Raw genomic sequence first — 27,520 nt, 5'->3', positions numbered from 1 at the left:
TTAGTCTCATTTCATTTCTCCTGACTTCCTGTTTTGTGGCTGTTTGGAGCAGGTTGGTGATCCAGCTCAGCTCCGTCGTGTCGTCTCTGAGAGCTCAGGCTGCCGACACTCTGAATGAACTCGCTCACTTCTCTGCTCTGTGGATCCAGGTGAGTGAGTGAGTGAGTGAGTGAGTGAGTGAGTGAGTGAGTGAGTGAGTGAGTGAGTGAGTGAGTGAGTGAGTGAGTGAGTGAGTGTTTGTGTGTGTGTCCGTGTCCAGTTGTTGTTGAGTTGGACTAACAGGCTGCTGTGTTTAGGACCCAGAGGAGCAGGTTCAGGCCTTCCTGCAGTCCGACCCCTCGCTGACGGAGTTCAGCTGTCAGATCTCCTTCTACTCCGTGAGTCCAGTTCTGCTCATCACCTCAGATCAAAGTGAAAGTCACCAGGATGCGACCAAACACTCGCGGCTCGCTGTAGTTTGTAACGCAGGTCTTCAGTGTGAAAACGTGTTAAGTGGAGTAAATGATGAAGCCATGAAAACCTGCACTCCACAGCAGAACACCACTGAAAGTGTATTCGCTCTCGTTACCCATGATGCCTTGCTGTCCCTGCAGATGCTGGAGGGGCAGATTTCGGAGCTCCCGGCCTTTTATCCGGTGGGCTCAGTCCTCTTCGGCACCGAGCAGCTGAAGCTGGCGCTTGCTCAGGAGTGTCGCCTCTGGAAACGAGCCTTCGGCGCTGCGCTGAACCGCCGGGCGTCCGCCAGCATGGACGACATCTTCTCATTCGTGGAGGGGCTGACTAAGAGGCTACAGCGTCCAATCACAGACCTGGAGGACGTCCGAGGAGCCATGGCAGCGCTCAGAGAGGTCAGACATCACTCATTCATTCATATTTATTTATTTATTTTTATTTTAATGAATGAATGATTTTCTATATATCTGTATATGTGGTTCTAATAATTCAACTACTACTACTGCCACTACAAGAGTACTACTGCTAATGTACTGTTAGTACTGCTCCTTTTCTTATGTTATTGTTTTTTCTCTCTTTCTTTTATTCATCCCTCATGGATTATAATCCATCCATTACTGTTTCCTGTTTGAGGTTCGGGAGGCGGAGGTTCGTATCGACGCCGCCATCGGCCCGGTGGAGGAATCCTTCGCTCTGCTCAACAAACACGAACTCGTCTTCAACGACGGGAACGCCGAGCGAGTGGACGGCCTGACGTACGGCTGGAAAAACCTCAACAGCCTGGTGAGATGGATGTTGGCGTTTTCATGACAGAGTGAACGCTGATCTTTCTCCACGCTGGAGGAGCTCAGGGTGGAGCTCTGATGACTCCACTGCTGTTTTAGATGATCAGTGGAGTTTGTGCCAATGACCGACATTAACCTGCAGATCAGTTCAGTCAGACTCTCTGATGTAATGTGGAAACAAAATGATTTTATAAATTTTATAAACCAGCATTATCCAGAAAAAGAGAGACAGTCTGTCTGTCCTTCACTTCTGCAAAGGCCTGTTTGAAGGTTCAGGCTTCAAATGTCCTGACGAGTCCACGATGCGGATCCTTTTTGATGGTTCTGTTTTCATTCTAAGCTTCTGTTGTCAGCAACCGCTCCACCAGGATCCAAAGAAAGAGTAAAGAACAGGTGTGAGTGTGCTGTGGTTTCAGGTGGTGCAAAACCAGAACACTCTCGTGAAGATCCAGCCCAGCATGAAGGCAGACCTGCTGTCTGCAGCGCAGAGCCTCCAGAGCCACGTTCAGAGTTTCTGCACCGAGTACAACCACAGGTGATGACGGTGAATCTGTGCAGGCCCTCACGATCTGCATCTGTGTAATATGTGAAAAACGTTGTACACGTGTGTTTGCAGGGGTCCGGGCGTGGAGGGTGTAGCTCCTGATGAAGCCAGTGAGCGTCTGCAGAGTTTTCAGGCTGAGTTTGATCAGCTGTGGAGGAAGTTCACCACCTGCTCTGGAGGAGAGGAGCTGTTTGGACTTCCTGTCAATGGTACGACTGACTGACTGACTGACTGACTGACTGACTGACTGACTGACTGACTGACTTCACGTCACTGTTCTCCTCCCTCTCTTCCTTCCTAATGAGTGCTGTCGTCCCTGCAGAGTATCCAGAGCTGCAGAGGATCAAGAGAGAGCTCTCTCTGCTGTCCAAACTCTACACTCTGTACAACTCTGTCATTGACAGCGTCGCCGGCTACTGCGACATCCTGTGGGCCGAACTAAACGTCGAGAAGATCAACGCCGAGTTGCAGGACTTCCAGAACAGGTGCAGCAATGTGTGCTTCCAGATCAGATTACATTAAGACTGACATCATGCAGTGGTTAAAGTGTACGGTGCAGTGTCAGCTCTCTCTGACTCTTCTTTGGTGTTTCCAGGATTCGGAAGCTTCCGAAGGCGTTGAAGGAGTGGCAGGCCTTCAGAGATCTGAAGAAAACCATCGATGACTTCACTGAGACCTGCCCTCTGCTCTGCATGATGGCCAACAAGGTAGGACCGTCTGTCTGACTGTCTGCCTGTCTGACTGACTGACCATTTCTGTGATGGTTTAAATTTGTGTTTTAAAGTTCATTTTAGTGACAGAATCGTCCGTGGGTTCATCAAATCCACGTGACGACATTTTTCATGTCCAAACATCCTCTGAGAGGCAGCAGTCGCAGCTGTCTAACAAACTCCTCCTCCCTCAGGCCATGCTGCCTCGACACTGGACTCGTCTCAGCGAGCTGACGGCTCACAGCTTCCAGGTGGAGTTGGAGAGTTTCTCCCTCAGGAACATCATGGAGGCTCCGCTGCTCAAATACAAAGAAGACATTGAGGTACTGATGCTGAAAACTCTGAAGGTGTTTCCATACAGGCAGGTGATGCCAGCTCCAGAGGTACAAATGACCTGTTCCTCCTGAACACGTCACACGTCACACAGCATTCAAAGCTTGTCTTTAATAAAGATATCCTGAAATACTGAAACAGTCCAGAAAAATGGCAAAAAGCTTGAAAAGTCTGTAATAATTGTGGAAATGAGATCCTGAAAGGCTGGTAATGAATTTACAAACTATTCTTATAGGCGGGTTGTTCCAGATGTTGGACTCATCTGGTTTTTCTGGGTTTTTGGAAATGCTGCCTGTCTGTGTTCGTGTGTGCGTCAGGACATTTGTATCAGCGCGGTGAAGGAGCGCGACATCGAGGCCAAGCTGAAGGACGTCGTGGCCGAGTGGAGCAGCCAGACGCTCAGCTTCGCCACCTTCAGGACCAGAGGAGAACTGCTGCTGAGAGGAGCCGACACGGCCGAGAAAATGTCCATGATGGAGGACAGCCTGATGGCGCTGACGTCACTGCTCAGCAACAGGTGAGGAGACCGCGATGAGGAGGGAAGGAGGGAGAGGACGCAGGAATCAGAGGGCAGGAGAGAAGGAAACAGAGAGAGGGAACAATGAAAGAGATTGAAAAGCAAACATGGAAGAACAAATGAAATGGACAGAACGGTGAGTTGCATAGAAGAAAGAACGTGGAACCGTCCGTCCTCTTGCAGGTACAACGCTCCATTCAAGCCGTCCATCCAGCTGTGGGTCCAGAAACTCTCCAACACCTCCGAGATCATCGAGAAGTGGCTGTCGGTTCAGAACCTCTGGATCTATCTGGAGGCGGTGTTTGTGGGCGGAGACATCGCCAAGCAGCTGCCTCAGGTCACATAATTGTTGTGCTTTATGTGCGACTGCGACGGTTTCTACCACATCAGGTCGAATTTAAAGTTTGTCTTGAACTCGTCCAGGAGGCCAAACGTTTCCAGAACATCGACAAGTCGTGGCAGAGGATCATGCAGCGAGCGCACGAGCTTCCCAACATGGTGCAGTGCTGCGTTGGAGATGAGACGCTCGGCCAGGTGCTGCCCACGTGCCTCAGAGCAACACAATGCTTTGCCATTCATGTAAAGGTCAGAGTCTGGACCTGAACCACAGCGTGCCAAGAGTCATTCTTGGTTCTTGTTCTTTCCTCCTCCTCCAGTTGCTCCCTCACCTCCTGGAGCAGCTGGAGCTCTGTCAGAAGTCTCTGTCTGGTTACCTGGAGAAGAAACGTTTGGTCTTTCCTCGTTTTTTCTTCGTGTCTGATCCTGCTCTGCTGGAGATTCTGGGCCAAGCCTCGGACTCGCACACCATACAGGTGATGCACAAGTTTACAGGTGATAGCGAAACACTTGTCATTTAAATTTCAGTAACTTTGCAGTGACCTGTTTGAGTTTTTATTTTCTCAGGCTCATCTGCTCAGTCTGTTTGACAACATTAACAGAGTTGTTTTTAATGAGAAGATCTACGACCAGATCCTCAGTTTTCAGTCTCAGGAAGGAGAAACTGTGGAGCTGAGCCAACCCGTCCTGGCACAGGTACACACAGGAACTACCACTGACTTCCATTGACTACATTATCTGGCCCATTATCCTAACCTAAAAGTCCCTTTGTGAAGGATTTGCACATTTTCAGTTTTGTTGCTCTCAATTGGTAGTATTATACTAAAGAGAAGGATGCAGCTTTAAATGCAAGACATGTGTCTTCCAGGGGAACGTGGAGGTGTGGTTAGGACAGTTGCTAGCAGGGGTGAGGCAGACCTTGCACGCTATCATCCGTCAGGCCTACCTGGCCATCGGCGACCCGGGTCTGAAGCTGCTGGACTTCCAGTCTGCGTTTCCTGCTCAGGTTGGCCTGCTTGGAATCCAGATGATCTGGACCAAAGATGCTGAAGATGCACTCGTCCTAAGCAAGTCTGACAAGAAGGTGCTTTTATTTTGAAAATCGGAACAGGAGAAACATGTCTTTCATTATTATACGAATCCCCTCACTGTCCTCTATTTGATTGGCTTGCAGATCATGCAGACGACTAATCAGAAGTTCCTAGACCTCCTCAATGAGCTGATAGACATGACGACCAGGGAGCTGAGCAGAAACGAGAGGACCAAGTATGAGACGCTCATCACCATCCACGTCCACCAGAGAGACATCTTTGACGAGCTGGTGGGTGGACTGAGAAAATGGAGTAAAATAAAATGTGTTTTAATGTGGATCAAAGTAATATTTTCTGTCCTGGTTTCTAATCTCCATCAGGTCCGCCTGAACGTGCGATCTGCGTCTGACTTTGAGTGGCAAAAACAGTCAAGGTTTTACTTCTTGGAGGAGACGGACAGATGTGTCATCCAGATCACAGATGTGGAGTTCAGCTACTGCAACGAATACCTGGGCTGTACGGACAGACTGGTCATCACCCCGCTGACAGACAGGTACACACACACCTGACACATGCACCAAACCCGCCAACTGCTGGGTGGTGTGCTCCCATGATGCATCACTCAGAACCAGAAATGTTAATCCTCTTTTGAACATCTGTCCAGGTGTTACATAACTCTGTCCCAGGCTCTGGGGATGAGCATGGGCGGAGCTCCGGCAGGTCCAGCAGGAACAGGTAACACAATACAGGTGTCTAGTGACAAAAACTAAATTGACTTTGTTGCCTGTTCTAATTATGTGTGTGTGTTTCCAGGTAAGACAGAGACCACTAAAGACATGGGTCGCTGTCTTGGGAAATACGTGGTGGTTTTCAACTGCTCAGACCAGATGGACTACAGAGGACTTGGACGCATCTACAAAGGTGTGTGAATGTGTGTGTGTGATCACTCCAGTGCAGCAGTGTACAGGTTGTTACTGAAAACTTCCAGCTCAACGGTTGTGTTTGAGTTGCAAAAACAGAAGAGAGTTTTCTTAGTGGAGAAAGTTATGGCCGACCTCAAGAAGATCTGAGACTCTTGGAGTCTAAGTGGACCAAAGGTCAGTTGGGCTCAAGCCCAAGCCAAGCGAAGTTAAATGACCAAAAATTTAGCTTGTGCTGCTCACTTTATATGATGCACATTACCAAGACCTGTGCCAATAAACTTGAGCAAAGGTACATTTAAAAATCTGAATCCCAGTCCAGTTCTGGTTGGTCTGCGGCCTTCCAGAAGACCTCTTGCCCCTGCAAAAGGTTTAAGAACAAAATCAAGACCTACTCAGTACAAAGAATTGAGCAAGACATGTTTTACTGTCTAATGTTAATGGGTCTGTGGGGTCATGAGTAAATGAGTGTGCCCAGAGATGTTCACATAGTCTATATCTTTGATGCTGAAAACAGTGTCTGATGGAGAAGATCCGTGCATAGACGTTCAACCCGAAACAGATGGTGGTCAAATCAATGAAGGCCTGATACCAAAACCAAAATCCATCTTCTTTTTCCAAAAAGACTTCTCTTGTTTGCTGCAGCTGTACGTACTTGTCTCAGTGCCAGCGTAAATAATGCAGGGACACAGCCCGTCTTGCAAAGTACCACCAGTTTATTGCTGAGTGTCTCTGCAGGTCTGGCCCAGTCTGGAGCCTGGGGCTGTTTTGATGAGTTTAACCGTATCGAGCTGCCTGTCCTGTCAGTGGCAGCCCAGCAGATCTACATCGTCCTGCAGTGTAAGAAGAACAAGAAGAAACAGTTTGTCTTCACTGACGGAGACGTGGTTGACATGGACCCTGAGTTTGGCATCTTCCTCACCATGGTAACTGAACTCTGGCCTGATGAAGCCGCCTGCATGAGGGGCTTGGGTGGAAAAATGTATTTTTTTTATTACAATTATTCATTCACAGAAAACTTACACCTGATTTAATATCCTCATGTTCTGACGATCTGGGCACTGATATTTCTGAGCCTCAAAAATACCCTATAGCAGACTTTGATGTTTCTTGTCTGTAGAGCAACGATAAACTACCACATGAACGATCAGAAAGTTTGAGAACCACATTTGTTGTGATCAAACCAGAATTCACTGAATTAACCTTTTTCAGGTGAATTGCCACACAATTATCTTTTGCAGTGCCCACAAGAGACAAGAGAAATTGGGAACTACATCACCATGGACATAAACCAAAGGTTTCTGGAGCTAAACCATTACAGAACAGGCCAGAATGTCCCAGAAAAATATTGCATGCATCAGGCCAAAAGCTTTAATAAGAGATATTAAGCATTAAGAACAAAAAGTGCAGAACAGTTGACCAGTGGATTCTAGAAATGACCCACAGAACTAATGGCACAGTTATGGAGTATCATCCCCAAAGTTCCAACCAGAGATCTGTTGAACTCATGAAAACATTCTAGAAGCTTCACTACTACAGAAGATTCTGCAGGTGTAAAGCTACCTCAGAACCAGTAAGAGGTCTCAAACTGAAAAGTCTCAGAACAAATGTTCAAGAACTGATCTATCACAGCAGCAGCCAAGAGTTCCAGGACAGGATTGCCTCAGAACCAGAATTTGAGAACTGATCTGCAGAATCGGTCGGAGATTGTTAGAACTGACCTACCTTACAACCAGTCTGAGAGTTCTAGACCTGAACTACCTCAGAAGCAGAGTTCAAGTACTGATCTACCTCAGTGCCATAAGAGTTCTTTAACAGAACTACCAGGGGACCAGTCTGAAAGTTTTAGAGCTGAACTACCACAGGACCAGTCACAGAGTTCTTGAATTGAAGTACCAGAGAACCAGTCAAAGAGTTCTTGAACTGAACTGTTGAGGTGGAGAGCTGATCCACCTTGAAACCAACCACAGAGTTCCAGACTTAACAAGTAACTTCTCTGTCCTCCAGAACCCCGGATACGCTGGCCGTCAGGAGCTGCCAGAGAATCTGAAAATTCAGTTTCGCACAGTAGCCATGATGGTCCCAGACCGAGCCATCATCATGAGGGTCAAACTAGCCAGTGCAGGTTTCCGGGACAACCAGGTCCTCAGCAGGAAGTTCTACACCCTCTACAAATTGTGTGAGGAGCAGCTCTCCAAACAGGTCCGAAGACTAAGAATAGTGATACTGCTGATACTACGACCACCATGAAACTCCTCAGTTCCTCAGAAACATTTTAACAGCATCTCCATTTCAACATTTGCCAGATTTCAGAAAGTATTTCTGTGTACATGACTTCATGATGTGAGGTCTGTTTTTACACCAGGTCCACTATGATTTTGGTCTGAGGAACATTTTGTCGGTTTTGAGGACGCTGGGAGCTGTGAAGAGGTCCAACCCATCAGAACCGGAGAAGACTGTGGTGATGAGGGTCCTGAGAGACATGAACCTCTCCAAACTGGTCTGTTTGCTTTGTAGTAACCTGTGAGATGGGATAATGCATTGAAGGTTTCAAGCAACAATCATTATGGCCGTTTCACAGCAGTAACACGGATCCTCTGTGTGTCTGCAGGTTGATGAGGACGAGCCTCTTTTTATGAGTCTGATCAATGATCTGTTTCCTGGTATTGGTAGGTTTCTGTCTCTCACCACGTACCGCACTAACAGTCATCACATGTGATCCAGAACGACTTTCTGTTGGTACAGACGATGTGTAGTCAGAGCACTTTTTAGACTGAGGAAAATGTGTGCGAAGCATCGTGCTGCTGGAGTTTAACCGTGGAGCCTCTGCTTTGTTCTGCAGCTGACGTTCACATCAGAGTACATGTCAGATGTCTTCTGAGTCTTCAGTCTCATGATCGGCTTTCTAAACGAGTTTTAAACATTGTATTAATGCCTCCTCCTGTTCCTTCTCCTCTGTAGTTCTGGATAAAGCCGGGTATCCAGACTTGGAGTCGTCCATCTTCAGTCAGGCTCAGCAGGCCGGTCTGAACCCTCATCCTCCCTGGATCCTCAAACTGGTTCAGCTCTACGAGACGCAGAGGGTCCGACATGGTACAGATCAGCACAGGCAGAACATAAATAATGAGCCATAGCAGAGGTCATGGAGTGATTCAAATCTAGCGGTCCATCCTGTGGAGAGCAGGATGATACACTCCAAATCCACTTGAGCCTTTAACGTGGCTGTTTTCCTGCTCTGCTAATTAATGCTGCTGACGTGTCCACCATCATTAGACGTCCACGGTGTGGAAATGAGTGCGGCTGTTGTGTGCTCATGCAGGTATGATGACGTTGGGTCCCAGCGGTGCTGGGAAGACGACCTGCATCCACACGCTGATGAAAGCCATGTCAGAGTGTGGCTCCCCCCACCGGGAGATGAGGATGAACCCCAAAGCGATCACAGCTTCGCAGATGTTCGGCACACTGGACGTCACCACCAACGACTGGACGGACGGTGTCTTTTCTACCCTGTGGAGGAAGACTCTGAAGGCCAAAAAGGTTGATGGATATTTCTGCGTTGATGAATGAGTGAACACATGTAGAGAAATGCAAACCAAAGCAAAACCAGAGCAAAAGGATCAACCATTTATAAGCATTAGTGTGAGCAGACTGCAGTTGAACTGTTTCAGTGGAGTCAAAGTGCAGCTCTCTGGTATCAGTTCTGTATCATTTCAAAGACCTTAAAAGACATTTGCAAGGTGCTCTAAGCTTTTTTGTCTCCATGTTATGGCGTAGTCTCTGCAGGGAGCTCGTGAGGCAGCAGAGCATCAAAGGACCCGTTTGACAGCAAACTGGTGCAGGCTTAAACTGCCTCATCTGAACCAAAGCTGGTTTATAAGAGCGCCGTTCAGCATCTGTGCATACAAACCTGCAAAATCCAGATCTTCTTTTAAAATGATTCAGAAAACTTTCATAACGGGGTTTAATCTGGGGGATTTGCCCTGCATGTGTGTGTCTCAGGGGGAATACATCTGGATCGTGCTGGACGGTCCAGTTGACGCCATCTGGATCGAGAACCTGAACTCAGTTCTGGACGACAACAAAACGCTGACGCTGGCGAATGGAGACCGAATCCCAATGGCGCCCTGCTGCAAGGTGACATCACAACACCCACCTGTCGATGCGTTATGTCTCAGTGTGGAGGGTTATGTTGCTTTAATCAGGAGTAGCTGCTATCAGCCAATCAGAGTGCAGCGTTGTGAGGACTTAGTCCTCATGTTCAGGCAGTTGAAGTTAATCGTGGAACACTGCTTTGTGTCCAACCTCCAGATCGTCTTCGAGCCCCACAACATCGACAACGCCTCCCCGGCCACGGTGTCCAGGAACGGGATGGTGTTCATGAGCTCGTCGGTGCTCGGCTGGAGCGCCATCCTGCAGGCGTGGTTACTGAAGCTACCTGAGCAGCAGGCCGACGCCCTGAAAATCTGCTTCAGCTGCTGCTACCAGGTGAGCAGACACGCACACCTTTAGGAAGGCCTCCATCTTGGCCCTGTCGTCCAGCTCCAGCAATGGAGAGGGTGATTTTCTCTCCTTCCAGGCAGCTGTTGGTTCCTCTTGGTTCCACTTCAGATAACCCTGCAGAGGCTCGATCTCACTGCAGAGTGTTTCCTACTTAGACCTTCATTCATTTCAGCTTCCCTGTTTTTACGTCTTTATTGTGTCACTGAGCAGGGACTGCTTTATAAGTTCTCGCTGTCTCATGTGCGTTCTGCTCCTCCTGCAGGACTTGTTGGACTTCGTCTCCACTGCTACGTCTCCTAAGATGCAGGTGTTGGAGTGTATGTACATCAGACAGACTATCGACCTGCTGCAGGTACGATGCAGGAGTGAAACTCAGCACACACCGCGGCAGAGTTTCTCTTATGATTGCTGTTCTCTGACCGTCTGTTCATTGGTGAAATGTGATGAAGGAATATCACAGTTTTGGCCTCCAGAGAGTCTGGAGCTCACTGACATCATCAAGTCTCAGCTGATGATTCTGGATTCACGGATCAAATTGTGTGCTTTTCACGTTGTGTGTTCAGGGCTTGCTGCCAGCGGCGGAGGAGAGACAGGGCAGCCCTGCTGACGTGGGTCGACTGTTTGTGTTTGCGCTGATGTGGTCGCTCGGAGCATTGCTGGAGCTGGATGACAGGGCCAAGATGGAAGCCTTCCTAAAGGTGTGTGTGTGTGTGTGTGTGTGTGTGTGTGTGTGTGTATTATGTATTTGGGAAAGTAACATCAGATATTGAATCTTGAGTTATTAAAGTTTAGAGTCCAGCTGTCCTCTAGGGGGCTCTAACAGGTTTATTCTGTTTGAAGCGGCACAGCTCGTCTCTGGACCTGCCGCACAGTCAGGACGACCAGACCATCTTTGAGTTCACCGTCAACGAGCAGGGACAGTGGGAGCACTGGTCCAACAAGGTCTGTGGACACTGAACTGTCTCTTTACGCTGCAGACAATATTCCAGTGAGGAACACGTGTCCTCCAGACTGATGCTGAGGACACGGTACGAGGTCCAGGACACTCTGACACAGCTCTGTGTTTAACCTCCTTCAACTCTGACGTTTCCTCTAAATTTCTCCACAAGTCTCCTCAGAGTTTTTCCAACCGAAGCTCCTGCAGCTTCACATCAGACACAAAGTTCTGGCTGTAGCCGGACGTATTTGTAATTTTTGAGAAGTTTGAGAGCTTAACCAGGAAGTTAAATTAAAGGTCCAGTGTGCAGGATTTAGTGGCATCTAGTGATGAGTTTGCAGACTGCAACCACCTGTATATCCCTCACCTCACAGCTGCCCTTTCTCAAGCTTGCAGGAGAAACTGCAGCAGCTGCAAAAAAAATGCAGAAGTCCCTCTAAAGAGTCAGTGTTTGGTGTGTCCCTTCTGGGCTTCTGTAGGAACATGGTGGGGTCTGAAAGAGGAGCTGTTCTCTCTGTAGATATAATGATTTCATTCTAAGGTAACAAAAACACAACGATTCTTATTTTCAGGTGATTCTGCACTTATTGTCATGATGCAGGTCCCAGACTACGTCTACCCTAAAGACCACATCCCAGACTACTCGTCCATCCTGGTTCCCAACGTGGACAACGTGAGGACGGACTTCCTGATGCAGACCATCGTGAAGCAGAGGAAGGCTGTGCTGCTGATCGGAGAGCAGGGAACCGCCAAGACCGTCATGATTAAAGTGGGACAGCTGTGCACTTTGGTCTTATCCTTAGCCTGATCATGCTAATGCTAATGCTAATGCCAATGCTAATGCTATGCCGTTCTCTCCTGCAGGGCTACACCAGTAAGCTCGACCCGGAGCTCCACCTCAGTAAGACGCTGAACTTCTCGTCGGCCACGCTGCCCAGCATGTTCCAGAGAACCATCGAGAGCTACATCGACAAACGGATGGGCGCCACCTACGGGCCGCCGGCCGGGCGCAAAATGACCGTCTTCATAGACGACATCAACATGCCCGTCATCAACGAGTGGGGAGACCAGGTCGGCTTCACGCTCTCTGTGAACATCTGCTTCTTCTCTTTTTGTTTGTTGTCTCTTTTTCTTTCCTTCTAATTTTTCATTATAATTAAGTTTTCACAATATTCTTTAACATGAAAGCAAAATCTATTTTAATTTTAAGAAAAGGTTGAACTTGGTAATATAAGTCTTTATCTGCAGAGGGGGAGTCAGATGTTGCAGCAGCACGAGGACAGAAATAAATACAGATAAATAAAAAGAAATGATGAATAATTAGAAGTATGTAAAATTTAGATAATAATAGAAAGAAAAGCAGAAATTATACCTAAACTCAAAGTTACATGATGAGCGGTGTGCATACACACAGTAATACTGCAGTACTGTCTCAAGTGAAGTGTCACAGAAATATATGAAATGATTTAATAATGATGCTTTGTGTTTGTATGACATAACGTAGTAAAACACTTAAACATGTGAACATAATGTAGAACAACAGCACAGCGTCATATACCATGAACACACTTCTACAACCACATGACTGAGCTCTAACCAATCAGGTCTTTGTCCCCGCCCCGTCTCCCACAGATAACCAATGAGATTGTGCGTCAGCTGATGGAGCAGGGAGGTTTCTACAGTTTGGATCGTCCAGGAGAGTTCACCACTGTGGTGGACGTTCAGGTAACAACGTGAACGAGGTGATGCGGCGGCGTCACGGTTCTACTCTGAAGTCGTCTGCGCTTCAGTTTCCTGTTTGTAGCCTCGGTTTTCAGACTGAACCTCGAGTTCAAATAGTTTGATAAATGAAAAATGGATCTTTGACACTTCAGCCATTAATGGGTTAATATGAAAGATTGTACTTGCTGCAGGTTATTTTAATTATTGTAATGTCATACACTCAGCGGCCACTTTATTAGGTACAGGGGATGTAACTGACAGAAGGCATGAGAGAAAAAATGTCACAGACAGTTAAGACTGTGATGACCTTTGACAGCTGGTGGCAGCCATGATCCACCCCGGCGGCGGACGCAACGACATCCCTCAGCGCCTGAAGAGGCAGTTCTCCATATTTAACTGCACGCTGCCCTCCAACTCCTCCATCGATAAGATCTTCGGCACCGTGGCTCAGGGATACTTCTGCCCAGAGAGAGGCTTCGCCGCCGAGGTGTGCGACCTCGCCGCCGCCCTCGTACCCACCACCAGACGGGTGTGGCAGGCTGTGAAGGCGAAGGTAAAATGTTCTGCTTCATAGCTGAGAGGTTGACTCCTGTTGCTTCCTTTTCTTTTCTGATTACTCGCTGAGTGAAAGCACAGATTAATAAATACATGTTGTGCATACAGTGAAAGTACTTTAATGTGTCCTGTTTGCTGCTAATTATCATGCCATGCTTTTATTCTGAAGGCCTGATGTGTGTCCCAGCAGAACATGTTCACTGAGTGCAGTTTTCTTCTGCCTTCCATTTGTTTTACTAACCCGTGTGAACACATTTCCATTTCAGTCGTTTCTCCTGCAGTTTGTCCCTCTGTGGCTTCTGTCTGTGAAAATAACTTCAACCCAGTGAAACGTCTCTCCTCTGTGTCCTCAGATGTTACCGTCTCCTGCTAAGTTTCACTACATCTTCAACCTGAGGGACCTCAGCAGAATCTGGCAGGTCAGTCATCATCATCATCATCATCGTCATCATCGTCATTGTGTTGTTAATGTTTTCACTTCTGAAGAAGACAAAATGAACAAATGTCTCTCTTAGTTCTGCTTCTTTCTTGTATTTTTCCACTTTGGGAGACTTTTTTCTTTTTCTCCACCACATTTTAGGGAAAATACTGAACTTTCTTTACTCCACCTCATTCAGACTTTTTTCTTCTCAGCCTTGCTGCTGACTCCTTGTCTGCTGCATCTGCTCGCTGACTTCCTGTTGTGTTTATAACCTTGAGATAATGAAACTTTGTTTTGTGTGATTCTTGCATTTGGGTTCTGACATTCACACATCGAGCTTATCTGAAAACATGAAAATCACCAGAACTGGAGCTCCGGACCTTCAGTCAGCAGTTTGATGTGCTGCTGTCTCATGTTTCCAGGTCACACGTCGATCAGTGAGCATGAGGAGTAGCGTTTCACTTATTATGGGATGTTTGGGGTGTCTTGTGTGTCTTCAGGGCATCCTCGCCGTGAAGCCCGATGTGTGTCACAGCTCTCAGCTCCTCTCAACTCTCTTCCATCACGAATGTTGTCGAGTGATCGCCGACCGATTCACCGACAGCAGCGACAGACAAACCTTCAGCAGCATCATGGAGAAGGTGTGTGTGAAAACGTGCAGTATCAGCGTGGATGTCTGTATGTATGTTTTATACTGCTCATTCCTTTACATACTCCTCCGCAACAGAATTATTAGTGTTATCGTTATTATTGGGTCAGGATGCAGATGATGATTGTATAAATACGCTGAGTCAATTAAAAGTAGAAGATAAAGGGAGGTGGGATCAATACATGATGGTGCTGTGCATGAATGAAAGTGTGTGATGCCAGTTTCAACTTTCACTCATAAATAAACTTTCAAAAATGTACATACTGTCCTTTGTTAACGTGCAAAAAGTGGAATTTTCTCAGAACTGAGCTGAATACAGTGCAGATGTATTTCTGACCGTCTCTCCGTCAGATCACAGTGGAGGATCATGGGAGAGCTCTGACTGAGCATGCTCAGTGGGGCTGCTGCTTCGTGGACTTCCTTCGCGAAGCTCCGGAGGCAACGGGGGACGAACCTGAAGACGCCGAGCTGGAGGCTCCAAAGGTCCTCAGCTCAGAGCAGACATGTTACAGCCAATGACCTTTATTTATTCTATGTTTAAAGTAAATCCACGTTCTTCGTCATCTTCAGGACTTCGGTCTTCCTCTGTCAGATGTTAGCATGTACTCACAGTCTGAAATGTGTGTGACATCAGTGATGTTCCCTTTGGTAAAAGATGATATGATTGACAGGTGTATGAGCCAATCCCGTCGCTGGACGCTCTGGCAGAGCGGCTGTCTTTTTTCCAGCAGCAGTACAACGAGGCGGTGAGGGGCGGAGCCATGGACCTGGTCTTCTTCAAGGTAATAGTAGAGTTTCTGTCTGACTCATCACCTTCATCAGGCGGCCATGTTGGAAGTTTGGGGTTAGTAGTCAGTCACTAATGCAAAAAGTAGCATTTTGGAGCACCGTGATTGGCTCATTTCTGGGTTACCTGATAAACGCCACCACCGGAGCTGTGGTCAAAAATAGATTCGAACAAACGGCTCAATAACTTGAAAACATTTCTCTGCTTTCATAATATTTATCTGTCTGCTCTCTCTGTATTTCAATTGGTGAACCACCCTCTGTGTTTGGTCCAATGGCAGGACGCGATGATCCACCTGATGCGGATCTCGCGGATCCTGCGGACCCCACAGGGGAACGCCCTGCTGGTTGGGGTCGGGGGCTCGGGGAAGCAGAGCCTGACGAGGTTGGCGTCGTTCATCGCAGGATACCAAACCTTCCAGATCACACTGACCAGGTGGACACACACCTCACGCCTCCACCACACGGCCGTCATTTATTGGCTTAATGATTGTATTGATCAATTGACCAACTAAATCAACGGAACAGGAAATGCTGCACAGAACAAACACAACTGATAGAACCACCTCCTCAGTACCTTTACGTCACTTAGTCCTGCAAAAACCACTCCAGACCTGGTCCAGACCTGGTCCAGACCTGCCTTTTTAGTTCTGGTCCAGTTCCTGTTCACTCTGACATTTTAGAAACAAACCACGAGGCGTAAACAGACTAACCGGAGACTGTTGACTGGACAGTTTTCATGAGTGTCATCCTGTCGTCCGGCACTTTGATGCCTCTGACGTGTGCGTGTGTCCTGCAGGTCGTACAGCTGCAGTAACCTGCTGGAGGATCTGAAGGCTCTGTACCGTATCGCTGGTCAGCAGGGAAAAGGAGTTACGTTCCTCTTCACCGACAACGACATTAAAGACGAAGCTTTCCTCGGTACCTGCCGGCCGCACATCTGCAGGACAATTCTTTTAACTCTGCAGGGAAACACATTTTGCGCCCTGAAGGTTGCACTGTTACAGCCGTAACGTTGACGTCCTGATATTTGGACTGTTTTCAGAGTCTTACCAGAAGAGGAGCTGATTGTCCTGATCAATGTGATCAGTAAATCACACAGAAATTAGTCCAAAATTAGATTTTTCAGTTTTGTCTTAATGATGGAGGAAGAGGACGGTCATCAGGGATGTCCCCTTGAAACCATGAATATCATACGTATAATACATATGTTAATATACCTGCGCAGCAGCTTCAGGTGGTGCTGAACCGTCTGTTGTCCCTGCTTTGAAACTGTTTACAGAATACATGAACAACGTCTTGGCCAGCGGTGAAGTTTCCAGCCTGTTTGCTCGTGATGAGCTGGATGACATCACTCAGGATCTGATCCCCGTCATGAAGCGACAGCACCCTCGCCGTCCTCCGACCTCAGAAAACCTCTACGACTTCTTCCTGTCCCGCGTGCGGAGCAACCTCCACGTCGTCCTCTGCTTCTCGCCTGTCGGGGAAAAGTTTCGGACTCGTGCCTTAAAGGTGAGGCCAGGAGGAGCCAGATTAAACGTACAGAGCAGTAACAGAACATGCTGCACTGACCCCTGACCTTTGACCCGAACAGTTCCCAGGCCTGATATCGGGCTGCACCGTGGACTGGTTCCAGCGCTGGCCTCGGGACGCCCTGATGGCCGTGTCGCATCACTTCCTGTCTCAGTACCAGGACCTCTGCTGCTCGGAGGACGTGAAGCAGAGCGTGGTGGTTACCATGGGAACCTTTCAGGTAGTACCCACGATGCAGTGATATTGTCAGCGTGTTTAGCTGTCTGGTCACATGACCTCTGTCCCTGCAGGACCTGGTGGCGGAGAAATGTGCGGAGTATTTCGAGCGTTTCCGCCGTCAAACGTTTGTGACGCCCAAATCCTACCTGTCCTTCATCGACAGCTACAAGATCATCTACACGGAGAAGATCGCTCACGTCGGCACGCTGGCCGAGCGCATGAAGACGGGTAAGACGGCGACCTGTCGGATTAAACATGGAGATACACTTTCTGATGAGGTGTTGCACTCGGTTGTCCACATGAAAAGCTGCTACAGTTAGTCAGTCGATCGGTCGATCGGCAGGAAATGAACCGTTTTAATCAAATCATCTGTTAAGCAAGAATTCCTCTTTCCTGCTTCTCTCTGTGTTTCTGTCGCACGTCAGAGACCAGTTCAGTCTGTCCACCCCAGTACAGTACCCAGTGCATTGCCTTATACTGACAGCTGTTTCTATTATTTTGTCCACCACATTGATATGAATGAGTTCAGGCTCAATGACAGAAACACCTGTCTGTACAGTGAAGTTGAACTATATTAGCTTTCGCAGACAGTATGTGAGAGTAAAGTGACTCCTGTTGGGTTCTGGACATTTGAAGACGTCGCTGTGAGACATTCTCACTTTTTCAGACAACTTGACTCATTGAAATCGGGAGGAGCCATCAAGAATGTGCTGTTTCTCCTGCAGGTCTGTGTAAGCTGATGGAGGCGGAGCAGTCGGTGTCTCAGCTCTCTGAGGAGCTGTTGGTGAAGGAGCAGGAGCTCGCTGTCGCCTCCCAGAGGGCAGAGGAAGTCCTGCAGGAGGTCACAGCGAAAGCTCAGGCTGCTGAAAAGGTTCGACGAGGCAAAGCATCATGTGGTTACCAAAAGAGTTCATCAGAAACAAGGCAGTCCTCTAACGCAGCGGTCGTCAGCTACAGGCCAGGTCCAAGGAAACAAGTTCTCTAAGCACAGTCGGCCCAAATCATTTAGGCCTAAGAAGCCTATTATTGTTTACTATCTTTACGAGTCTATATGAGGGTGAACAGACTCCTAAAACCTGTAAAATCCATCTAACTAGACACTAAACTAGAAGAAGGAGGCAGTCAGAGCTCAGGAGGAGGAGGAGGAGGAGGAGGAGGAGGAAGTCAGACACCTCCTGTGTCTCAGACGAGCTCAGTGACTCTGACAGCTGTGGAGTTTCCTCCTGTGGTCCAGCTGGTTGCTAACACGTTAGCATCAGCTGCTCTGTAAGCTGCTAAAACGCGTGTCTGTCAGCTTGTTGTGCCCTCTAACGGCCTGAAAGTACAGTTTGAATCCGTCCCCTTCAGGTGAAGCAGCAGGTGCAGAAGGTGAAGGACAGAGCCGAACTCATCGTCAACGAGATTGAAGCTGATAAAACAGCAGCAGAGACCAAACTGGAAGCTGCAAAACCAGCACTGGAAGCTGCTGAGGCTGCATTACAGGTCTCACACACACACACACACACACACACACACACACCTGCTGAAGTCTTCTTCTACTAGCAGAGGGCGTCAGTGCCCTCGGTGAGAGACTGCTGATGACAGACAGTCGTCTCTGAGTGATTGATCATAGATCGACTCTGCCTACAGACCATTAAACCAGCTGACATCGCCACAGTGAGGAAGCTGCAGAAGCCTCCTCACCTCATCATGAGGATCATGGACGCCGTTCTGCTGCTGTTCCAGAGGAAGGTCGCTGAGTCTCACCTGGTTTCAGACGTTCACGTAGACGCTGCGCCGTCCTGTCGTTTACCGCCTCGCTTTCTTCCTTCGCCTGTTTCTCTCAGATCGACACGGTGACCCCCGACCCTGAACGACCTTGTCCTCGACCTTCGTGGGCCGAGGCGATGAAGCTGATGCAGAACGCAGCCTTCCTCAGCATGCTGCTTAACTTCAGCAAGGTCTCACGCATGCACGCACGCACGCACGCACGCACGCACGCACACACACTCAGTGTTATAAAAGCAGGTGATGGCTGGAGTGTGATAAAATGAGAAGGGAGTTTCCCTCACTCTGTGTGTGTGTGTGTGTGTGTGTGTGTGTGTGTGTGTGTGTGTGTGTGTGTGTGTGTGTACGTTACATGCCTGCTAAGATGTGGATTAGTGGAGCTGGCACTGTAAACTCTGTGTGTGTGTGTGTGTGTGTGTGTGTGTGTGTGTGTGTGTGTGTGTGTACGTTACATGCCTGCTAAGATGTGGATTAGTGGAGCTGGCACTGTAAACTCTGTGTGTGTGTGTGTGTGTGTGTGTGTGTGTGTGTGTGTGTGTGTGTGTGTGTGTCCATCAGTCTCACACACCGACTATAAAAAGCTGTTTTTTGTTGCAGGATGTTTGAACATTAATGTTGACATGATGCCTCAGGCAGCTACAAATACCTCCATCTGTCACGTGTCATGTTGTCTGTATCTGAGTCATCTGTGTGTCAGCAGCAGCCAAAGTCTAGTTACCTGGTTTTTGGTTTCATGGCGGCCTTCTAATGAATGAAGCAGCAGAATTGGACCAGACTCCAGGCGCTGACACACCGTAACACCTCCTCTGCTGTATGTTTGTGCTGCAGGACTCCATCACAGAGGAGGTGGTGGAGCTGCTCGCTCCCTACCTGGACATGGAGGACTACAACCTGGAATCAGCCAAGAGGATCTGCGGCAACGTGGCGGGACTCTGCTCCTGGACTCAGGCCATGGCCGACTTCTTCGCCATCAACAAGGAGGTGCTGCCTCTGAAGGTACAGATGCAGAAGGGTTGAGTGTTTACTGCATGAAAGACAACAGCTGGTGTCGGAGCAGCGATTCAGATTAATTGTGCAACCAAATTACACAGGGATGAAGTGTGTGTGTGCGTGTGTGTGTATGTGTGTGTGTATCTGCAGGCTAACCTGGCCCTGCAGGAGGCTCGTCTGGTGGTCGCTCAGGTCGAACTCGCCAAAGCTCAGGAACAGTTGGACGCTAAGCAGCAGGAGCTGGACGCTGTGCAGGTATACACACACACACACACACACACACACACACACACACACACAGAGTAACTGATGATGTCACACACATTTCAGACTGTGAGTACTTTTGGTGTTCATATTTTAAGTACTTTGTACTTAGATAGTTTTATTTAAGTATGAATGCAGGACTTTTACTTGTAGAGGAGTATTTTCACAGTCTGCTATTCGTACTTTTACTGCAGTAAAGTTCTGAATACTTCCTCCACCGCTGACAATCAGCGACACCTGCTGACCAGTGGCACCAAATGACAAACAAGAAGAAACATGGCTCATAATTTATGGTTTTCTAAGGATTACAGAGTGAGTCATAAGAGGCCATGCGATGCCCTCCTCAGACTCTGTCAGCCATGTTTGTCAAACCAACCCCAGGATTTGACTTGTTTTATCTTGTTGATATCTTTAAATAATTTAAGTGTATGAATAAGTGATGTGGTCTGAACTTCAGGCGCTTTACGACGCTGCTATGAAGGAGAAGCAGGACCTGGAGGACGACGCCCAGGCCTGCCGACGCAAGATGGCCAATGCTACGGCTCTAATCGATGGACTGGGAGGAGAGAAGGTCAGCTTGTTACCTGTCCATCATCCATCCATCCTTCGCTCCATCCATCCATCAATCACCCCTGGTTGTGTTTCAGGTTCGTTGGACCGACAGCAGCGCCGGGTTCCAGACTCAGATCAAGCACCTGGTTGGGGACGTCCTTCTGTCTGCAGGCTTCCTGTCTTACGCCGGCCCCTTTAACCAGGAGTTCCGCAGCCTGCTGCTGGAGCTGTGGAAGAAAGAGATGGAGGAGAAACTCATCCCCTTCAGTCCTGTAAGACTTCAGACAGTCACCTCATTGGAGGCTTCAGCTCATTCAGCTTTGTGTCAAACTGTTAATGTCTCTCTGAATACAGCAGTTATGCAGCTTTTTCCTGGTCTGATCATGTTTTGAATACCTGCTGAATAACTGTATCACCCACATTAAGAAAAGATGTGAATGATTGTAGAAGCTTGAGCCATAAAATAAAGTCCATGAAAAGGATCTACACGTGATGGATCAGCAGTTTTCAAATTAAAAGCTCCTCCTAATGAATGGCCACATGGTGGCGCTGTTGTATCCAGATCAGCACAGATGCCTCATCATCAAAAGCTCCTTGTGGTTTCTCAGTTTGATCGATTTCAACAACTGTAAACGATGCAAAACATCGACATTTTGAATGAGTGTTATCGAGCTTCCTGTGCAGAAAATCACTTCCCGCCCTCCATCTGCAGTTCGTGCCACAACAAAAGAGCGAACCAGGCCTTTATTTTAAACAGGCTTAAATTAGAAATGAGCTTTTATCGCTAATTTCTCGTTTTGCTAATCTGTTTTTTATTTCTTCTTGAGCGATGATTGACAACCAGACTTGTACTGATGGAATTACTGTGGACATTTGACTGAGCTGTTGTAGTACAGATATTTCTCTCCCAGTATTTGTTCAAATCTGCCTGTAAATGCAAGCTTTAAGAATTTGTGGTAAGTTAAGTGAAACATACATATCAATATATTGTGTATTTCCTGCAGGACTTGAATGTGATTGGTCTGCTGGTGGACAACGCCACAGTGAGCGAGTGGAACCTGCAGGGTTTACCCAGCGATGACCTGTCGATCCAAAACGGCATCGTGGTGACAAAAGCCTCCCGCTACCCACTGCTGATAGACCCCCAAGGCCAGGGCAAGACCTGGATCCAGAACAGAGAGAGAGACCAGCAACTACAGGTGAGGATGAGGAGGGATGTTTTTTTACAACCCCTGTTCATGGAGTGTCATGCACCCCCTGCTGGTGAGAGGTGTAAACGAACCGAAGACACAGGAGGTCAAAATGAATTTGAGTGCTTCACTGATGCTCGGTTGGTTGTCCTCCTCTGTGTTCAAGGTGACATCTCTGAACCATAAATATTTCCGTTCTCATCTGGAGGACAGTCTGTCTCTGGGGCGCCCCCTGCTGCTGGAGGATGTAGGGGAGGAACTGGACCCCGTCCTGGACAACATACTGGACAAAACCTACATCAAGTCTGGATCAACTTATAAAGTAGGACATCAGTGACTTGAAAAACAATCCAGAGATGTATCCAAACCATGTTATCAGTTTGATGACGTGAGTTCTTCCCCCATCGTCCTCCTGCAGGTCAAGGTAGGAGATAAGGAGGTGGATGTGATGAAGGGCTTTATGCTCTATATTACCACCAAGCTGGCCAACCCGGCATACAGCCCTGAGGTCAGTGCCAGGACGGCCGTGGTGGACTTCACCGTCACCCAGCGAGGCTTGGAGGACCAGCTGCTGGGTCGGGTCATACTTCTGGAGAAACAGGTCACTACACCACACCAGTAGTTAGCCAGTTAACTAATTAACCAGCAAGTTAGCTATGTAGCTAAATAGTAAGCGTTCAGCAATTTGGTAGTTAGCTTATTAGTTTTGGTAGTTAGTTAATGGGTTCCAATAATAAGGATTGTTTGTCCACAGAAGTGCCAGTGGAGGTACGTGAAGTACGACAGGGATAAAAATGATAAGTGCAGTGATACCTGTAAAAATCCTGAACCTTAAATATCTTCATAAATCTGAATCTGACATCCACCAGGAGCTGGAGGCGGAGCGAGTGAAGCTCTTAGAGGAGGTGACATCTAACAAGAGGAAGATGCAGGAGCTGGAGGACAGCTTGTTGTTCAGGCTGACCAGCACACAGGGCTCCTTAGTGGAGGACCAGTCTCTGATCGAGGTTCTGGGGGTCACCAAGACCACAGCTCAGGAGGTACCGCTCTCTGTCTGTGTCTCCTCTTTGTTGTTTACAGTACTTAATCCCTCCATGTTAGATTGGAGCTGCTGGTGAAATACAGCACAAAGTTTCCCTGGTTGAAGGACACAGTCTTGTTTTCTTGTCTTCCAGGTGAGTGAGAAGCTTTCGGTTGCAGCAGAGACAGAGGTGAAGATCAACCAGGCCAGGGAGGAGTACCGGCCAGTGGCCACCAGGGGGAGCATCCTCTACTTCCTGATCGTGGAAATGTCGCTGGTCAATGTCATGTACCAGACATCTCTGCGCCAGTTCCTGGGGCTCTTCGACGCATCCATGCAGCATTCAGCCAAGTCGCAGCTCACCTCCAAACGTATCAGCAACATCATCAACTTCCTCACCTTCCAGGTGCTGCTCACAAGCAAGGCTTTGAAAAATGTGACCCTTGAGTCATTCATCACTGGAAGATATGATCTAATCTGCACTCCTGTTTGTTGGGGTGATTCTGACCGGTTTATCTTAGTATTGGAAAGTGTAACTGTCAATCCAAGCCTGTAACACTACGATTTAGATTTTGATTGGACGATCATACTGCAGGTGTGGCTGACTGAGCACCTGTTTGTCCCGCCCTCAGGTGTACTGTTACACAGCCAGGAGTCTGTACGAGGAACACAAACTGCTGTTCACTCTGCTTTTGGCTCTGAAGATCGACCTTCAGGCCCGAAACATCTCGCACCCCGAGGTGCTCACCTTCATCAAAGGTCACAGGCCCATCCTCTTCCTCCTCCATTCTCCATTCTTTTCTTCTTTTACCAAACTATTTTGACAGTAAACATCATATATGTATGTAGGCGGAGCCTCTCTGGATCTGAACTCTGTAGAATCTAAACCACGGCGCTGGATCCTGGATCAGACCTGGCTCAACCTGGTGCAGCTGTCCAGCCTGCCGCCATTCACCCAGATCCTGACCCAGGTTAAACCCAAATCCAGCAACATTAAAACAGGTAAAGCTGGAACACAGACTTACAGAAGTTATGTTTCCGTGTGTCCAGGTGAGCCAGAACGAGCGTGCCTGGAGGACCTGGTTCGACCACACCACGCCAGAGGATGCCACGCTGCCTGATGGGTACGAGGAAAAGCTTGACACCTTCCGGAAGCTCCTGCTCATCAGGAGCTGGTGTCCTGACCGAACCACCGCTCAGGTCTGCCTGCTAAACACAGTTCAGACAGACCTAACAGAGACCACATCAGTGCTTAATCAGTTTACACTAAACTATAGGACAATCATGGAGATGTTCGCTAATGCTAGCATGCTGAGACTTATACTAAAAGTTCAAAAAGCTCAAGTCTAACTTCAACTTAAAAACCTGAAGAATGTGGGATGGTGATTTCATTTAGACTTCAACACAGTAGATGTGATGCTAACAGTAGATGAGATGCTAACAGTTCAGGATAACATAATAATGAGAGCTAACGTTGTAATGCTAACAGTTACAGACAGTGAAGCTAATGAATAGAGCTGTAATGTGAACAGCTAAAGAGGTAACAGATAATGTTGCAATGCTAACAGTAACAGATCAGAAGCTGACAGTAGTAACAGTTTCTGATCTCATGCTAACAGTTAGCAACATAGTGCTAATAGTCACAGCAGGTATTGTGTGAGTTTATGAAGCAATGTGTGTGTGTGTGTGTGTGTGTGTGTGTGTGTGTGTGTGTGTGTGTGTGTGTGTGTGTGTCCACCAGGCGCGTCACTACATCTCAGAGTCTCTGGGTCAACAGTATGCAGAAGGTCTGGTTCTGAACCTGGACGCCATGTTAGCAGAGAGCGACAGCAGGACGCCAATGGTCTGCCTGCTGTCGATGGGCTCTGACCCGACTGAGAACATAGAGAGACTGGCCAAGAACAAGGTGAATGACTGACTGCAGCAGGTGGAGACATAAGAGAAAGACTGGAAACAAATCAGTGGATGGAGGAAACAAAATATTAAAAGATGGATGGTTTCTGGGTTCTGGCATCACAGTCCGGTTCTTTGCACTGCCTCCACCAGAGTGTAATGAATCGATGTGTTGATGGAAGTTAGATGTCCTGTAAAAAGGGCTCAGTATCATCAATCTTCAAACTGTCTTTTTGAGATGAGCCTTAGATCTAGAAATGATGGGCAGGTGTTGGATGAGTGAATTGAAAGCAGATGGATTCACGGGTGAACAGCAGAGTCCTGATCTCTACCTGCAGGGGGCACCGTGCCGTCCCATCTCCATGGGGCAGGGCCAAGAGGTTCACGCTCGCAGGCTATTGGCCGCCAGCATGACGGACGGCGGCTGGCTCCTCCTGCAGAACTGCCACCTGGGACTGGACTTCCTGGACGAGCTGCTGGAGACGGTCACTGCGGCGGCGCCAGAGAGCGTGCACAAAGGTTTCCGGGTGTGGCTGACGACCGATGTGCACCCCAGGTGACTGATAACACGTGCTAGCATCATGTATATGTATGTGTGTATGTATGTATATGATTTCACTGTGTGTGTGTGTTTATGTACAGATTCCCCATCACTTTCCTTCAGTCTTCCATTAAGTTCACCAATGAACCTCCTCTTGGTAAGACTCCTTTTTCTGCTTCAGTGTCCCTCCTTCCCCCTCCTTCCACCTCCTCCTCCTCCTCCTCCTCCTCCATTGATTTATTTTGTGAAATATTAGACTTCTGTTCCTCTTTATGGTTCGTTTAACCCTGGCTGCTTGATTGACTGACATTAATTCCTGTATTTCTTGAATTAATCCACCCATTCATGTTTTTTCTTGCGGAAACATGGTTCCTCCTCTGCTCCTCACTCCTCTGTCTCTGTCAGGGATGAAAGCTGGTCTGAAGAGGACCTTCAGCGGCGTCACTCAGGATCAGTTAGAGATCAGTAACCTGCCTCAGTGGAAGCCTCTGCTGTTCGCCGTGGCCTTCCTGCACACCACCGTGCAGGTATCTGCAGGAAGTGACCGCACTCAAGAGTTTTGACTGCAGCGAGTTTAAAGTGTCTGAGACTCGTTAACAACGACCAGCTAATGTGATTTGGAAGAAGAAAAGTAATATACCACAGAACACTTTGTCTTGTTTTTCCCTTCTTTCTTCTGTCTCTCGTCCCGTCAGGAGCGTCGCAAGTTCGGTCCTCTCGGCTGGAACATCCCCTACGAGTTCAACCAGGCAGATTTTACCTCCAGCATGCAGTTTGTGCAGAACCACCTGGACGACCTGGACTCAAAGAGAGGAGTCAACTGGAGCTGCCTGCGCTACATGCTGGGTCCGTCCTCTTCAAATCTGCTCTGCTCTTTATTCCGCCGGACGAGAAACTCCTGAACCAGCTTGGCCATCACTGCGTGCTCCCGCCTGACTCTGTTCCCTCCCGTCCATACCCAGGTGAGGTCCAGTATGGCGGCCGTGTGACAGACGACCTGGACAAACGTCTCCTCAACACCTTCACTCGTGTGTGGTTCAGCGAGAACACCTTCAGCGACAAGTTCTGCTTCTACAAAGGCTACAGTATCCCCAGCAGGGCCAGGACGGTCCAGGACGTCCTGCAGCACATCGAGGCCCTGCCGCTGGTCGACTCACCTGAGGTCAGAGCGCGCTCAGAAACCTGAAGGCTGGATGTCCGAGAACAGCGAGTCGACGCTGTTCCCGATTACTCGCACATTTCCACGGAGGGCTCCAGAACACGGTCCAGCAGCTCCTCAGCTGAACCTGTGTCTTTGTGTTTCCAGGTTTTTGGGCTCCACCCCAACGCTGACATCACCTACCAGACCAACCTGGCCAATGAGACGCTGAGCACCATCATCAACATCCAACCGAAGGACAGCGGTGGCGGGGCCGGGGAGACCAGGGAGGCCAGTGTGCAGAGACTAGCCAGTGAGATGCTGGAGAAGCTTCCGCCTGACTACATTCCTCACGAGGTGTGTTTAGTGTGGAACGGACGAGCGGGTTCCAGTTCCACTAGTCTTAGTGAAGACTAACAGATGTTTCAAGGCTGAATGCGACAGAAAAGCTTCAGCACTGTCTCTGCTTCTGTCAAGCACTAAGAAGACCGCGTCAAGGTGTCCTGCAGGACGTCCACCAGCACGATGAAGTGAAGGTCAAAGCTAAAGTGTGATGAATGAGCTGAAACTGAACACTGACCAGCTTTCCCATTTTTAAATGTGACTGTTTAATTCTTCTTTTTATTGTAGTGAAGTATTTCGAGCTGCTTCTGTTGGTATGAAGACGTGTGTTTTTGATCTCTGCAGAAATACTGAGGAACTCTGTGTTGTGTGTGTTGAAGGTCAAAGGTCAGCTGCAGAAGATGGGTCCGCTTCAGCCAATGAACATCTTCCTGCGGCAGGAAGTGGACCGCATGCAGCGAGTCATCAGCAGTGTACGGAGCACGCTCACCGACCTCGAACTAGCCATTGATGGTCAGTCACAGCACACACACACACACACACACATACACACTGAACAATAAGACTGTTTATTTGATGTAACCTCCTTCGCCGCAGGCACCATCATCATGTCGGAGGACCTGCGCGACGCCCTCGACTGTATGTTCGATGCCCGGATCCCTCGCCTGTGGCTGCGGCTCAGCTGGCCGTCGGCCACGCTGGGCTTCTGGTTCGGCGAGCTGCTGGAGAGGAACCAGCAGCTGAGCGGCTGGATCGGCTCCGGCCGGCCGAACCAGTTCTGGCTCACCGGCTTCTTCAACCCACAGGTCGGTTCAGGTTCATGAACACCAGGACTTCAGAAACACATGTCCTCAATCTGGTCCAATCAGCA

At 48.4% G+C, this 27,520-nt stretch overlaps 2 protein-coding genes across 3 annotated transcripts in view; one reads left to right on the top strand and one right to left on the bottom strand.

Moving 5' to 3' along the window:
- Positions 1–27,520, bottom strand: part of LOC143339681 (NLR family CARD domain-containing protein 3-like) — a 371,505-nt gene that overhangs the window by 227,623 nt on the left and 116,362 nt on the right. The window lies entirely within an intron of this gene.
- Positions 1–27,520, top strand: part of dnah5l (dynein, axonemal, heavy chain 5 like) — a 38,596-nt gene that overhangs the window by 9,974 nt on the left and 1,102 nt on the right. For both annotated transcript variants that reach the window (XM_076761045.1, XM_076761044.1), the window contains 68 exons: positions 53–149; positions 297–377; positions 594–848; positions 1,087–1,236; positions 1,655–1,773; positions 1,855–1,991; positions 2,105–2,267; positions 2,378–2,489; positions 2,687–2,815; positions 3,143–3,342; positions 3,526–3,679; positions 3,766–3,876; positions 3,999–4,154; positions 4,246–4,374; positions 4,547–4,762; positions 4,853–4,999; positions 5,090–5,262; positions 5,374–5,444; positions 5,523–5,630; positions 6,368–6,555; positions 7,637–7,831; positions 7,995–8,129; positions 8,241–8,298; positions 8,591–8,722; positions 8,949–9,166; positions 9,629–9,763; positions 9,938–10,114; positions 10,392–10,481; positions 10,693–10,827; positions 10,970–11,071; positions 11,668–11,835; positions 11,931–12,137; positions 12,699–12,791; positions 13,105–13,341; positions 13,697–13,762; positions 14,265–14,405; positions 14,765–14,896; positions 15,085–15,195; positions 15,481–15,635; positions 15,999–16,120; positions 16,482–16,711; positions 16,794–16,952; positions 17,023–17,179; positions 17,677–17,822; positions 18,299–18,433; positions 18,581–18,682; positions 18,778–18,891; positions 19,547–19,714; positions 19,859–19,963; positions 20,430–20,543; positions 20,620–20,796; positions 21,529–21,723; positions 21,881–22,036; positions 22,133–22,315; positions 22,584–22,754; positions 22,890–23,141; positions 23,368–23,494; positions 23,585–23,706; positions 23,786–23,935; positions 24,477–24,641; positions 24,967–25,184; positions 25,271–25,326; positions 25,575–25,696; positions 25,865–26,015; positions 26,132–26,331; positions 26,476–26,664; positions 27,030–27,162; positions 27,247–27,455. In XM_076761045.1, coding sequence (XP_076617160.1) covers positions 53–149; positions 297–377; positions 594–848; positions 1,087–1,236; positions 1,655–1,773; positions 1,855–1,991; positions 2,105–2,267; positions 2,378–2,489; positions 2,687–2,815; positions 3,143–3,342; positions 3,526–3,679; positions 3,766–3,876; positions 3,999–4,154; positions 4,246–4,374; positions 4,547–4,762; positions 4,853–4,999; positions 5,090–5,262; positions 5,374–5,444; positions 5,523–5,630; positions 6,368–6,555; positions 7,637–7,831; positions 7,995–8,129; positions 8,241–8,298; positions 8,591–8,722; positions 8,949–9,166; positions 9,629–9,763; positions 9,938–10,114; positions 10,392–10,481; positions 10,693–10,827; positions 10,970–11,071; positions 11,668–11,835; positions 11,931–12,137; positions 12,699–12,791; positions 13,105–13,341; positions 13,697–13,762; positions 14,265–14,405; positions 14,765–14,896; positions 15,085–15,195; positions 15,481–15,635; positions 15,999–16,120; positions 16,482–16,711; positions 16,794–16,952; positions 17,023–17,179; positions 17,677–17,822; positions 18,299–18,433; positions 18,581–18,682; positions 18,778–18,891; positions 19,547–19,714; positions 19,859–19,963; positions 20,430–20,543; positions 20,620–20,796; positions 21,529–21,723; positions 21,881–22,036; positions 22,133–22,315; positions 22,584–22,754; positions 22,890–23,141; positions 23,368–23,494; positions 23,585–23,706; positions 23,786–23,935; positions 24,477–24,641; positions 24,967–25,184; positions 25,271–25,326; positions 25,575–25,696; positions 25,865–26,015; positions 26,132–26,331; positions 26,476–26,664; positions 27,030–27,162; positions 27,247–27,455 — 10,111 coding nt within the window. The remainder of the gene's footprint in view (positions 1–52; positions 150–296; positions 378–593; positions 849–1,086; positions 1,237–1,654; positions 1,774–1,854; positions 1,992–2,104; positions 2,268–2,377; positions 2,490–2,686; positions 2,816–3,142; positions 3,343–3,525; positions 3,680–3,765; positions 3,877–3,998; positions 4,155–4,245; positions 4,375–4,546; positions 4,763–4,852; positions 5,000–5,089; positions 5,263–5,373; positions 5,445–5,522; positions 5,631–6,367; positions 6,556–7,636; positions 7,832–7,994; positions 8,130–8,240; positions 8,299–8,590; positions 8,723–8,948; positions 9,167–9,628; positions 9,764–9,937; positions 10,115–10,391; positions 10,482–10,692; positions 10,828–10,969; positions 11,072–11,667; positions 11,836–11,930; positions 12,138–12,698; positions 12,792–13,104; positions 13,342–13,696; positions 13,763–14,264; positions 14,406–14,764; positions 14,897–15,084; positions 15,196–15,480; positions 15,636–15,998; positions 16,121–16,481; positions 16,712–16,793; positions 16,953–17,022; positions 17,180–17,676; positions 17,823–18,298; positions 18,434–18,580; positions 18,683–18,777; positions 18,892–19,546; positions 19,715–19,858; positions 19,964–20,429; positions 20,544–20,619; positions 20,797–21,528; positions 21,724–21,880; positions 22,037–22,132; positions 22,316–22,583; positions 22,755–22,889; positions 23,142–23,367; positions 23,495–23,584; positions 23,707–23,785; positions 23,936–24,476; positions 24,642–24,966; positions 25,185–25,270; positions 25,327–25,574; positions 25,697–25,864; positions 26,016–26,131; positions 26,332–26,475; positions 26,665–27,029; positions 27,163–27,246; positions 27,456–27,520) is intronic.

Source organism: Chaetodon auriga, chromosome 21 (genome assembly GCF_051107435.1).
Source record: "Chaetodon auriga isolate fChaAug3 chromosome 21, fChaAug3.hap1, whole genome shotgun sequence".
NCBI lineage: Eukaryota > Metazoa > Chordata > Actinopteri > Chaetodontiformes > Chaetodontidae > Chaetodon > Chaetodon auriga.
The sequence above is the reverse complement of the archived record's forward strand: the minus strand, read 5'-3'. Positions and strand labels throughout refer to the sequence as shown.